The sequence below is a fragment of the Aspergillus candidus genome (genome assembly GCF_002847045.1).
Source record: "Aspergillus candidus strain CBS 102.13 unplaced genomic scaffold BDW47scaffold_63, whole genome shotgun sequence".
NCBI classification, from domain to species: domain Eukaryota; kingdom Fungi; phylum Ascomycota; class Eurotiomycetes; order Eurotiales; family Aspergillaceae; genus Aspergillus; species Aspergillus candidus.
In genome coordinates, this window is record NW_020194068.1 from 55,057 (window position 1) to 67,616 (window position 12,560).

The window sequence follows — 12,560 nt, forward strand, 5'->3', positions numbered from 1 at the left end:
GCTCAAGGTACCAACTACCTCCAGGCTACCGAAGTAAATATATACATCCTGTCTCGCCGTAGGAGACACAATAAACTGTCTTACATTTATTAGAATATATCATATCCCCAGATCTCCTCCTGTTGTTATTATATCTTTCCACCCATAGTCATAAACCTGCGAGTCCTAGAGAAATTTGCAAGAGAGAGAGAGAGAGAGAGATTAGGACGACATGGTACCTGTTTAGTTGGAGATAACCCTACTAAACATTAGAAGTATGTACGGAGTATTTTATCAGGATCGTCCAGGATTGACTGGCGTGAAGCTCTGTGGACGTGAATAGAGAAGTATAGAAGTATAGAAGTATAGAAGTATAGAAGTATAGGTCGGAATAAGGTATGGACTCCATAACCCTAACGGTACCTCGAGTAGTTGGTGTATATGAATAGGGCCTGAGGCCTCGTCGAGTCTTTTACAATAGTAGAAAGTCCTTGGAAGTTCATTTCTACTTGCATAATTCTTCAAGGCCGTATGGATGAAGAATTGGGTACTCTGAAGTAGTACTACGAAGTAGACATGTTGATATAGTTATAGTTATAGTTTGTATAGTTGATATCCATAGTTGATATTTAATATCTGCACCGTCATGATCTACCTCTCCACCTAAAAAAATTACGGTCAGACCAGTCCGCGTGATTCAAGCGATCTAAGTGATAGCATGATAGAAGTGATCAAATTATTCACCTACTATCAAGGTATAAGTCGGCAATCATATCCTGCCAATCTGTCACAGACCATTGATTGTCGGCCTCAGGTGTCCACCTACCGGATGCGGCCGTGCCAATGGGGTACCCGCGGGATACCGTACGAATACCGTGTGAATACCGTCCGGTATCTGTTATTGACCCCCCAATTTCCCCTCCGGATGCATTCCATCCCTCATTCCTGGACGGACATACCATGATACGAATACACACCCGTTACCGACCACCTCTTTCTTTCTTCCCCTTTGACTCTCTCTCCCTCTCTTTCTCCCTGTTTTCCCTCCCCATTTCTCTCTCTCTACTGACTCTCTTACGGACTTCCTTTACTTCCCTTTCTTACTCTCTCTTCCTCACTAATCTTTCCCCCGACCGAAAAAAAAATCCCTTCAATTCATCCACCCCCAAAATACCCGTCCGTGAATCGCTTCCTCTATCCACACTGCCCCCTCTTCCCCCCCCATTTATCATCCATTCCCCATCCTTTTTATCATTTTAGAGCGATTTTTCCGGTCTGGATGACTTCGCTCTATCCACTCCCTTAATTTTTAGCGCGTGAATCGGATGCGGTGTTCCCGAATTAGAACTCGATGCTCCGGGACGAGCTCCTTAGGTCTAAGAAAGATGAGATCTCGTATGTTATTATTTTTTCCTTTTTTAATATTCTTCACCGACTCATCTTTTGGTTTCGCCCCCCTGCAATCTCGTGGTGTCGCTGATGACAATTGTTTAGACGTTGCTTGTTGTCGCGGAAGCGCAAATTGAGTGAGCTTTACTATGCGACCGTGGGCGTCGCGACCGCGACCGAGTCCGCGGTCTCCCCGTCCGTATACCATCAAAAGGAACAGGCCTTTTTGGACGCCAACGATCTCCAACAGTATGTTTCTTCTTATTTTATTCATTCATTTATTTCTCTTCCTTCGTTATTCTCTCGTTCTTGCTTCTTTCAATTCACCTGTCGCGTGGATGAAACATGTTCATTCGATGTCTATATATCCATCTGTCTATCTATCTATCTATATATGATAGGTTGATGTTGATATATCGATATACATCTCTTCCCTTACGTGTACTAACTCCCTCCCCAGAGGTCGCTACTTCAATGATGCCTCTCTGCCACCACTGCCCACCTATCTGGTCGCGCCCGCTAAAGAGGAGAGCGCCCCGGCGGTCGAACCCGCCGCCAAAGCCCAAGATGCTGCCCCAATTAGTCCCCCCTTGGCGGTAGACGCGGCCCATGCCTCTCCCGCTGGCGTGGACGGGCAGAGACCGGCAGCGCAGGTGCTCCCGGGCTCATCGCCGACGGGAAAGCCAGAGGCTGGAGCGCCCGCCAAACTGGCGCTTGGGGTCGGTCCGGATGGTGTCCAAGGACGAGACCTTCCCGCCCCGATCGCCACCCAGGCAGTCCCGTATCCGTCGGCGGAGCAGAAGCCCATCCCCTCCGTCCCGGAAACCCCCAGGAGTAGCCAGGGCCAGGACTGGGCCGACCTTGCGGGCTCGCCCGGACAGACGAAGCCCCCCCCCGCCGGGGTCGTTGCGTCAGACCTGGCTCCCGGCCAAAAGAAGCAGGATATGCGCCCATCGCTCGTCCTGGGACGGGCGGTCCAGGGACCCGACCAGCCCTTGTCGCCCGTCTCGTCGGCCGGTCCTTATTCCAACAACACCCCGGTTCCCGTCGCGGCGTCTCCGGATACCAGTCCGGTAGAGGAGGGCGCCGACGCTGCGAGGAAGTCGGCGCCGACACCAAAGCCCGAGGAACCAATCCAGGTACCGCCCGGGTTGGTCCCCTCGACGCCGGATGAGCAACTGCAGCTGGAGGCCGCGCAGTCCCTGCAGCACCGCACGCTGACGGCCAGCAAGACCATTGGGGACGCGGCGGCCAGTGGCCCCATCACCAACGAAGTCATCGACGAGAACGTCGGCCGACCCGTAACGAGTCCCCCAGCCGCCGCGGCCGCGGCCGCCGACGCGGCCCCGCCCCTGGAGCCCAAGACATCCGACGGCGTGGTGCCCGCCCCCGAGGAATCCAAGGGAACCCCGGCCCCAGACGCGCGGGACACGGTCCCGTCGGCGGTCAAGACGGAGCAGCAGCCCCCAGCGCCGGCCCCGGAGATCCCCACGCAGAAGAAGGCTACCCCGACCGGATCCATCCCCACCGAGCGGATGACCACCCGGGTGTCCTCGGGCGCGATCCGGCACAAATCGGTCTCGGAGATCCTTGGGGAAAGCCCCCGGCAGACCTCCCCACACGGGGACAAGCCGACCGTCATGCCGCCGTCCCCGTCCGCCTCGGCGCCCGACTCGCCGGCCAAGATGCGGTTCAAGGACCGGAAGGCGCGCGAAAAGGACCGCAGCAAGCTCTCGGCTGTCGTTTTTCCGAAGCAGCCGCCGCCCGAGAAGGCGGACTCGGTGGAACTGGTGCACCAGCAGGCTGGTGACGTCGCGCGCCTGAACGAGGAGCACGATTATCTGTTCACCCTGTTTCAGAACAAAGCCTGTTCCCCGCCCCGCGGGACCCATCTGAGCACGCTGCTGGCGTCGGCTCACAAGACGCTGACCACGGCCAACCACCTGCTGGAATACCAGGAGCAGATGGATTGCCGTACGCTGCGGCGCATCTATTCGCTCCAGAATGCCAACCGGTGGCCGTTGCGCCAGTTGAAGCGGTCGCTCGAGCCCCCCCGCCAGGCCACGCACTGGGACGCCTTGCTGGACCACATGAAGTGGATGCGCACCGATTTCCGGGAGGAGCGCAAGTGGAAGATCGCCGCCGCCAAGAGTTGCGCGGAATGGTGCGCCGAGTACGTGCATAGCGATCCGGAGCACCGGGCCCTGCTGCGCGTGCCGGTCCGCACGCCGTCCCCGCCGGCGCCGGCGCGGAAGAAGACGGAGCCCCATGCGAACATGATGTCGCCCCCGGAAGAGACCAGCGACGAGATGATGCCGGGGGTCATCTCCCATCCGACGCCCGACCTGGTGCCCTCGACCGAGGAGGACTCGGTCAGCGACGGGTGCAATGAGGAGCTCCGTCCCGACCTGGGGGACACCGTGGCCCCCGCGGCGATATTCTCTCTCGGCTCGGATGAATTCACCTTCTCGCTTGACATGACCCCGGCCGCGCAGAAGCTCCTGGACGAGTTGCCCATCTACGAACCCGTTCAGCTTGCCCCGGAGACCAACCTCCCCGCCTTCAAACAGCCGCCGGATGCGGTGTGGAAGACGGAGATTCTCCCCGTCTCCAAATATGCGGCCGGCAAGATCACGTTCCACGACAACGAACCGCCGCGGAAACGCAGCCGGTACGATTATTCGGCTTATCAAAATGGGCCTGAGCACCGGTTGATCGACCTGCCGGCCGAGCAGACCAACGTGGCGCTGTTTCGACCCGAGAACAAGCACATTCGCGACCGGATCCACCCGGGACACTCTTTCCGACCTCCCACTGAATACCCTATGCCCTCGGTGGGATTCTTCGAGTCGCGGCAGTCATCCCAGTGGACGTACGGAGAAGATGACGAGCTCCGGCGTCTCGTCAAGGATTATTCCTACAATTGGTCTCTCATCTCCAGTTGCCTCTCCCCCGCCTCGCAGTTCACGTCGGGCGCGGAGCGACGGACCCCCTGGGAATGCTTTGAACGCTGGATTAGCCTCGAAGGCCTCCCTGCCGATATGTCCAAGACCCAATATTTCCGAGCATACCACCAGCGACTTGAGACGGCCCAACGTACCGTGCTGGCCCAACAGCAGCAGCAGCAACAACAGCAGCAACAACAGCAGCAGCAGCAGCAGCAACAGCAACAGCAACAACAGCAACAGCAAGGGCAGCAGCAAACGCCGCAGCAGCAAGCGCAGCAAGGCACCAACAACGCACAGTCCCTCCCACCGGTTCGTCGACGAACGACGCAGCCGGTCCGTGTGGATCGCAAGAGGGCCTCCAAGCATTTGGCGTTGCTCGATGCCATGCGGAAACTGGCCAAGAAGCGTGAGACTATGCTTCAGAAACAACAGCATGGTAAGTAGACGAATCCCTTTGTCCGCTGATCTATGGGGACACCGGTGTATTAATCATGAACTTTCCCATTAGCTTCCCATCTGGCGTCCCTGAGAAAGGTCAACGAGACTAACCAGCCCAAACCGCCCATCTCCACCCCCGCTGAATTCAGCCGCATGAAGTACGAACGCGAGCTGAAGCTGCAGGAGCGGCAAGAGCAGTACCGGCAGCAGATGATCGCGCAGCAACGAGTAAGCCTTTCCTTTCCCCTTCCCGCGTGGCTCCTGGGCACTAGCGGACTGACAATCTCTATAGGCCAATCTTGCCGCGCAACGTGCCGGTCAACTGCCCAACCAGCAGCAGGCGGTGATGAATGCCCCGCCCGGACGGATTCCGAACGGGTTGCCTCACTCCTCGGGAACTCCCGCTCTTCCCGGCAACAACCCGAATGGGATGCCCAACGGATTGCCCAATGGGATGCCGCCGGGCGTTGGTGTGAACCAGAGCCGCCCTCAGCTGCAAGGGATGCCTGGACCGACCAGTGGGCCCATGGGAGCAGCGCAGATGTCGATGAAGGTGATGCCTCATTCCGGGATGCAGCAGAATCCGGGGGCCCGGCCTCCGGCAATGCCCATGCAGACGTCTCCCGACAACGCGCGGATCATCCGGGAAGCCAACCGTCTGCAAGAGCAACAGCGGATGTTGCAATCTCGGCAACAGCAGCAGCAACACACGCATCACCAGCCACACCAACAGCAGCCGCAGCAGTCGCAGCCGCACCAGCACCATCAGCAACACCAGCCATCGCAGACCCAGGCCCAGCCGGCGCAACCCCCGTTCCACAATCAGCAGCAATTTGTCCCCCAGGGATCCCATTCGCCGAACTTGAACATGTCGAATGTGAACAACAGCCCCAACACACCTGCCATGATGGCGGCTCTCCAGGCGAGCGGGGGCATGCAGAGCCCGTCGTTCCACCACTCGACGCCGCAAAGCGTGTCCACGCCTTCGCCTCGTATGGGCCAACCGAATCTGTTGTCGAACGGGGTGGTGCCGCAGATCAGCAACATCCAGAACCAGATCCAGCGCAACAATCCCAACATGCCCCCGGAACAGGTGACCAAGCTGGCGACCGACCGGCTGCACCAATACCAGCAGCAGCGCATGTCGCAAGTGGCCATGACTGCCGCCGCGGGCAACCTGGGTGGGGTTCAGGCCAACTATCAGATTCCGCACGATGGGAACTTCCAATCCCCTCCGGCCGGGATCAACGGTGGCCCGGGGATGCAAGTGCCCCCCGCGCAAGGATTCTCCCCTATGATGCGCGTGCCCCAGCCGACGCCGCAGAATCGGGCGGGCGTGACGAGTTCTCCGGCCGTGAACGGTGCCGTCCCTCAACCGAGCCGGAGTGCGACGCCACAAACCCAACGCAGTGGGAGTGCTCAAGCTGGGCAGATGCCGGGGTCGAGCAAGAGCCCCAATCCGCCCAAGGCTCAGACTGCTGCGGGGAGCTGAGCGTTGCAGTTGCAAGTTGCAAGATACTGTGGGACTTTCTCTGCTCTCGGCTTCATCCACCGGTTATTACCCTTCTTCTGTACATATTCATTTCCCTCCCCTTTTACTCCTTGACTCTACACTACCTACCCTTCTACCTACCTACCTACCTTCTACAGACCCTTCTATCCGTTGCTCTCTCTTTCCCCATCCCTCCTCCACCTTTACCTCTCCTGTGACGGCCGTACCTTACGATGAAAGTCACATTTACCCTTGATCCCCTTCTCTTTTTCCTATCTTTCCTTTTCTTTTTTTTACTTTTTACTTGACATGCTGTATTGGCATGGGACGGATTTACCCGAGATGCGCTGGCTGCATGGACGTGATACCAGTGCTCTACTTCGGGATTGGGTTTTCTTTCTTCTTTTTTCTACTTTTGACTTTCACGCATCTTTTTTATATTGTACCACATGTATTGATAGGACGCATTTCATTTAACAAAAAGGTACAGGGGAGTACTTTTGGAAGGCGGGGTTGGAATGGATGAGTTCCAAGAGCGATCAATGACTATGATTGTACGATTAGTTTTTTTTTATTTTTTTTCTTTCATTTACCCCCTCTATTTATGACTGGCGAGGGAACAGAGAACAAAAATACATTAATAATGAACCACATTTACACTTGAAGACGTTGATTCGGACTGCATACATTGTAGAAATCAGACATAGACCCAACCAATGCCTCAGGCAGCACAAGGCGGTGACTTTCATCCGGCCATTCCACACCGCCCAGGACCGCCATCGAGTAATTTGATCATCAACAGATGATCCATCCAAGTACTTCCTCTAGCGATCTGCTTGACTATTGCAACAACGATGGACACCCTGATCGCTATTATCCCATGAATGGACCGAGAAAGCGTCCGACACCCCGTTTTGATATTTCTTTCTTCCCGCCAACGAGACACAAAAAAGGCCCCACACGATGTCATCCCAGCAGCAGCAGCCGCGCGACGGCGCATCAAACTCCCCAGCCAAGCCGATTTCCATGGCCCTGGGCGGCAAAGCCGCATCGAACGGCGCATCCAAGAAGACAGCCTTTAGCTTCCAGAGCAGCAGCCGAAGCGGCAGCAACACGCCGACGTCACGCGCGCCCGAACGAACACTCGCCCGCCGCCCGCATCACGGCCTCCACGGCGGCGACTCTGACGATGAAAATGATGAGGAGGCGGCGCCCGTCCACCAGGAAGTCACGGGGTTTGACACCATGACGGGTACTGCGATTGCGGCCGACAAGTCGCATGAGAAGCAGCCGCTGGTTATTCCCGTGTCTAGCAATAATAACTGGCGCGATCGTCCGGGTGTGAACCTTGCGCGGCCGAAGGGCAAGAAAAATTTGCTTCCGAGGGAGGTGCAGGCGATGCAGGAGGCGCAGAGGAGGGGGGTTGCGAGTGGTGGGGGTGGGGACGTTGAGACGGAGGGACCGAGTATGGCGTATGGTTTGAGTCTTGCGCAGCCTGGCGCGGCGCAGCAGGGTGAGGAGTCTGGGGACGGGGACCGCTTGATGACCGACGCAGAGGGTCCTGCCGACGGGGAGACCCCGCAAGCAGCGAGGAAACCGCTCACGCAGGATGAGGTGGCGCTGCAGGCGCTGATTCGCGAGACTCAAGGCGATGCGGGGGACGCACGTCGGTCAGATCTGGTGATCGAGTCTACTGCTGGTGGCGACGGCCGATACGACGAGACGACGTCGTTCAAGGCAGATGTTGCAGCGCGACCCGAGCCAGCATCCCTAGACCAGTACAACGCCATTCCTGTCGAGGATTTCGGCGCTGCCTTGCTACGGGGGATGGGCTGGAAGGAAGGCCAAGCGGTCGGACGCGGCAAGTACGGCAGCAACAACGCCAAGGCGGTGGGAGCCCCAAAGGTTCCTGAGCGACGGCCTGGGTTCCTGGGAATCGGGGCTAAGGATGCCTCTGGGGGTAAGGGGGCGGAGGCGGAGCTTGGGGCTTGGGGGAGGGCGGCTATGCGCAAGGGGTCGAGGAAGTCTGGGAAGGAGGGTGAGCCGAATACCGAGGGCGTTTATATGCCTGTTATGATGCGGAATACGCAAACGGGCGAGTTCGTCACGGAGGAGGAGCTATCTGCTTTGCAGAAGGACTCGAAGACGAAGAAAGCGGATGACGACGAGTGGAAGGAACGACGAGATCGGAATCTAGAAAAGAGCGGCCGTGATCGAGACCGCGACTCTCGACGACGCCGAGACGACGACTACGACGATCGTTCGGAGAGGAAATCATCCCGACGAGATCGGAGTCGCTCATCCAGTGACCGACATTCCCGACGACGGAAGTACGACGACGACGATGACGATCGATACTACCGAGATCGAGATGATAAAGATCGTGACCGTCGTCGCGATCGAGACCGCGACAGCGACAGAGACCGAGAGAGGAGCCACCGATACCGAGACGATGACCGGTACAGCAGCTCGCGACACTCGTCGAAGGAGTCGAGTAGGCACGGACGAGATCGAGAGCGGGATCGGGATCGTGGCAGTGACCGTGATCGTGACTCTCATCGGCGACGGAGGTATGATGATAGGTGATCTATTATATACATCTACTTGTGTTGATGGGTGTGTTCGAAGGTTTAGTTGATACCATGTCATGATAGGGCTGTTCGATTCCAAGCTTGGAGGATAATGTCAACTATATTGCTTGTAAAATGGATAGCTATGAGATGATGATTTTGTATAGAATATTTTACGTATGATATTTGAAATCTAGGCTTTAACTTACATGGTTTGAAGTTTACAGAGTCAGCCACCAGCGTAGAATCCCAGACAAGACTTTTCTATATACATGCTGATTTCACCTCATCCATCCATCCCAAGAACGGAGAAGACAAGATAGAATAAAACAATGAAATAGAAGAGAATAAAATGAAAATACTAATACGATGCAAATGCAAATAAACAAACTAATGAATAAATAAATACCCCCATAATATAGCGCGCCGTGATATCACAAATAAAACAACAACAAAAGCAAGTCCAAACAGACCACACACACACCCCGTTGGATCTATCTATACATGTTCTCGTTTATTCTTTTGCTTTCCCTTTTTTGTATCGCTTTCCTTTTTTTAATTTTTGTTTTCATGGTTGAGGAAGTCTACACACCCAACATGAGGACGTCCTGCTCATGCTCCGGTACGTTGTCATCGTCGTGACTGGCGTCCTTCAACCCGTCTAAACCGACTCCGCCGCTCATTTCGCCGAGGACCCACTCGACGAGGTAGCTTTCGTCGGCGAGTTCCTCGATACGGCGGTAGTGGCGCTCCGTGTAGGAGGACAAGGCAATAAGGATATCCTTCATGCCAGCTGCAGTGCGGCGGTCGGTAGAGCTGCGCGCCATGCTGGAGGTAGCGAGTTCGATGAAAGTGGATGCGGGATAGGAGCGGAATAGGGCGAACAGGATGCGCTGGGAGACAGGGGCGGTGCGGGCGTTGGTGTTCCAATCGCGCAGGCGGAGGAGCAGGGTGCGGAGGTTTTCGGGGTCGAGGGTCTGGAGGACCTGGTCGATGGAGGGGTCGCCGGTGAGGCTGTTGGCTCGCTCGCTCTTCTGCGCTTCTGTGGCGTGTGGGTCATCGGCGGCGTCGACGGCTGCTTGGAAGAGGGAGAGGAGGCGGCCTGGGTGGTTGAGTTGGAGCGCGAGCGTGATGGCTTCGCGGTAGGCGCCGGCCCGGATGTAGTTCTCTAGCTGTTGGTCTTGCTCGATGCGTGCCGTGTTCGCGCTGACGGTTGCCGTGTAGGTCGCGGACGTGGTATCCGTCCAGAAGGTGACGGTGGAATCGGCGGATCCGGAGGCGAGGGCGTACGGGCAGGAGGACTTGAAGGTGGATGGGGAGACTGCGTCGTCGCGTTTGCCGGATGGGGTCGGACTGGCGAGGGCCCAGACGCGGTCGGTGTGGTTGTCGAGCGTTGTCTCGAGCTCGCCAGTGTAGGGCGACCAAATTTTCACAAGGCCATCTGCGGCGGCGGATGCCACCATGGGACGGGCTTGGGAGGCGGCGTGGGCGAAGGCGGCGCGGCCCTCCTCGTCGTCGTCCTCGCCGGTGCCAGAGAGGTCTGGAGGGGGCAGCCACAGCACCTTGAGGACGCTGTTCGTGTGGCCCTCGAAAGTGAGAAGACAGCTGTAGTCGGAGAGACTCCAGACTTTGATGGTCTTGTCACCCGATCCGGTCACGATCATGCCTCGGCTGGTGCTGGTGCGGGTGTCGTTGGTGATGGACGGGGTGCCGCGCGGGGAGAAGCGCGCGGACCAGACGCCTCTCTTGTGGCCGCGGAGCACACCGACGGTGGTGCCGTCCTCGGCCGACCAGATCTTCACCGTCCGGTCCTGGGAGGCGCTGGCGAACAAGGTGTTGCCCGGGCTGACGTCCAGAGCGTTGATGTCTTTCTCGTGGGCCTTGCGCGTGAAGATGGCCTTGGGGTGGTGCGGTTGAGAGGAAGCGAGCGGTGCGAGTTTGCCTAGATCCCAGCGCTTGATGGTCCGGTCCTGGGAGCCGGTGATCAGGAATGCTGGGGGGTGATTGACCGGATCGCGGCGGGCGGGGGTGTCGGCGGGCGGGGGTTCGCGGGGGAAGCTGAGGGCACCCAGGGTCTCTGCGTGGCCCGTCAACACTGCGAAGCACGTATAGGACGATGACTTCGGGTCGAGCCGCCAGAGACGGGCGGTGTTGTCCTTTGCGCCGGTGGCCAGCCAGTGACCGGACCAGTCCACGTCGATACAGATGATGATATCGTCGTGACCCTCCAGATAGGTCACGTCGGCGCCGAAATAATCCTGTTGTCCCTGGGACGGCCGGTCCTTGGACGGCCCCACCGACACGACCCGAATCGCCTCCGTGTTGCTGGCCAGAGCCAGCATTGACCGATCAGGCCCGACGTAGGCCAGGTCGATGATATCGTCGTCATTTCCAGAAATGCGTCTGATGACCGGCAGGGGGTCCAATCGCGACCCAGGTTTATAACCGGACAGGGAATCGAGGGAGTGGAGCCGGATGGATTGGTCGGCATGCACAGTCATCGCAAAGTCCAGACCGGGGGTATACTGGATGGCCATCACGGCCTCATATTCAGGGGCAGGCTCTTGGTCCTCGGTGACCTCGCCTCCACGGTTGCAGTCCCAGACGCGCAGCTTGCCGTTTTCACCGCCGACGACACACAGTCCGCTGTCACCCACAAAAGCCGCCGCCTCCACGCTCTCAAGAACGGGAATCACGCGGCGGGTCTTGAATGTCCGGACATCCCACACAATGACGGTCCTATCTCTGCCGGCAGAGATCAGCGCATTCTCTGACGGCGAATACGACAGACTCCGGACCACCGAAACGTGAGAGTCCAGAGACGCGATCGGTTTCCTCTTGTTCAGATCCCACACGCGCACTTTACCTTCCTCACTTCCCGACGCCAGCCGGAACCCTCCAATTGTGCTTCCCGAGGTGGTGAGATCACCCATCTCCTCATCGTCGTCGATTTTCTTCGATTTCTTCTTCTTGGACGACGCCGCCGCATCGTCATCTTGGATATGCACCTGGAAAAAGCACAGGGCCGAGATGACGCCGCGGTGTCCATGGAAGGTATGTGTGACGTAGCCGCCTCGGATATCCCAGATCTTCACCGAGCCATCTGCCGCACCGGTCGCCAGGAGCGTGCTGGTCGGATCGATCGCGGTGGTCACCACGGGTGCCACGTGCGGCTTCAGGGTCCGCACAAGTTTCGTATCAATGGTTCGGGAAACGTCGTCGAAGGGTGTCAGGGAGTAGATTTGCATAGACAATGATCGCGAACAGACCACCACGTGTGACGCCGACGGCGTAACTATGAATTCGTCAGACAAAGCACGACTGATCCTGGAACCGTCTTTACTTACTTGCCAAGCTGGTGATTATCTCGCCATCCTAGAGATCCCGTTAGCGACAACGAGTTTTGACACCACTAGGGCCAAATCTTACCCCTTCCAGACTGGCCAGCTGATCGCCCGTCTCCAAATCCACAACCAGCGCATCCTCACCCACACAGGTGACCAGAATGCGGCCACTCGCATCCAGCGCCGTACTTCCTCCGGTGTAGATGGGACGGAGGGTCCGCGACGCCTCAAAGGTCGTCTTCACCACGGCTTTCGACATGATTCGCACGAAGTTCCAGTGATGTCAGAGAATGGACAACTACTGCGCCATCACACACCCAAAAAATAAAGAGAGAATAAGCAGCGGGGGGAGATCGTCGAGTGTCGTCTAAGAAAGCGTGCGACGGAGCGAAGTATTTCG

At 57.4% G+C, this 12,560-nt stretch overlaps 3 protein-coding genes across 3 annotated transcripts; 2 read left to right on the forward strand and 1 right to left on the reverse strand.

The window, feature by feature from the left end:
- Positions 1-1,063: 1,063 nt before the first annotated feature.
- Positions 1,064-6,407, forward strand: eaf1 (MYB and HSA domain protein). The gene is made up of 5 exons (XM_024819833.1): positions 1,064-1,374; positions 1,474-1,617; positions 1,829-4,752; positions 4,825-4,982; positions 5,047-6,407. The coding sequence occupies exons 1-5, from the start codon at positions 1,331-1,333 to the stop codon at positions 6,244-6,246; spliced, it is 4,470 nt and encodes a 1,489-aa protein (XP_024668429.1). The 5' UTR covers positions 1,064-1,330; the 3' UTR covers positions 6,247-6,407.
- A 1,293-nt stretch (positions 6,408-7,700) lies between these two features.
- spp2 (spliceosome ATPase-activating subunit SPP2) lies at positions 7,701-8,962 on the forward strand. The gene has a single exon (XM_024814131.1). It carries the CDS (start codon positions 7,714-7,716, stop codon positions 8,830-8,832), a length of 1,119 nt encoding a protein of 372 aa, XP_024668430.1. The 5' UTR covers positions 7,701-7,713; the 3' UTR covers positions 8,833-8,962.
- A 95-nt stretch (positions 8,963-9,057) lies between these two features.
- BDW47DRAFT_112255 (U3 snoRNA-associated protein UTP13) lies at positions 9,058-12,515 on the reverse strand. Its single transcript, XM_024814132.1, has 3 exons — positions 12,246-12,515; positions 12,164-12,191; positions 9,058-12,111 (listed from the first exon to the last, which is right to left on the reverse strand). The coding sequence occupies exons 1-3, from the start codon at positions 12,417-12,419 to the stop codon at positions 9,401-9,403; spliced, it is 2,913 nt and encodes a 970-aa protein (XP_024668431.1). The 5' UTR covers positions 12,420-12,515; the 3' UTR covers positions 9,058-9,400.
- Positions 12,516-12,560: the final 45 nt, after the last annotated feature.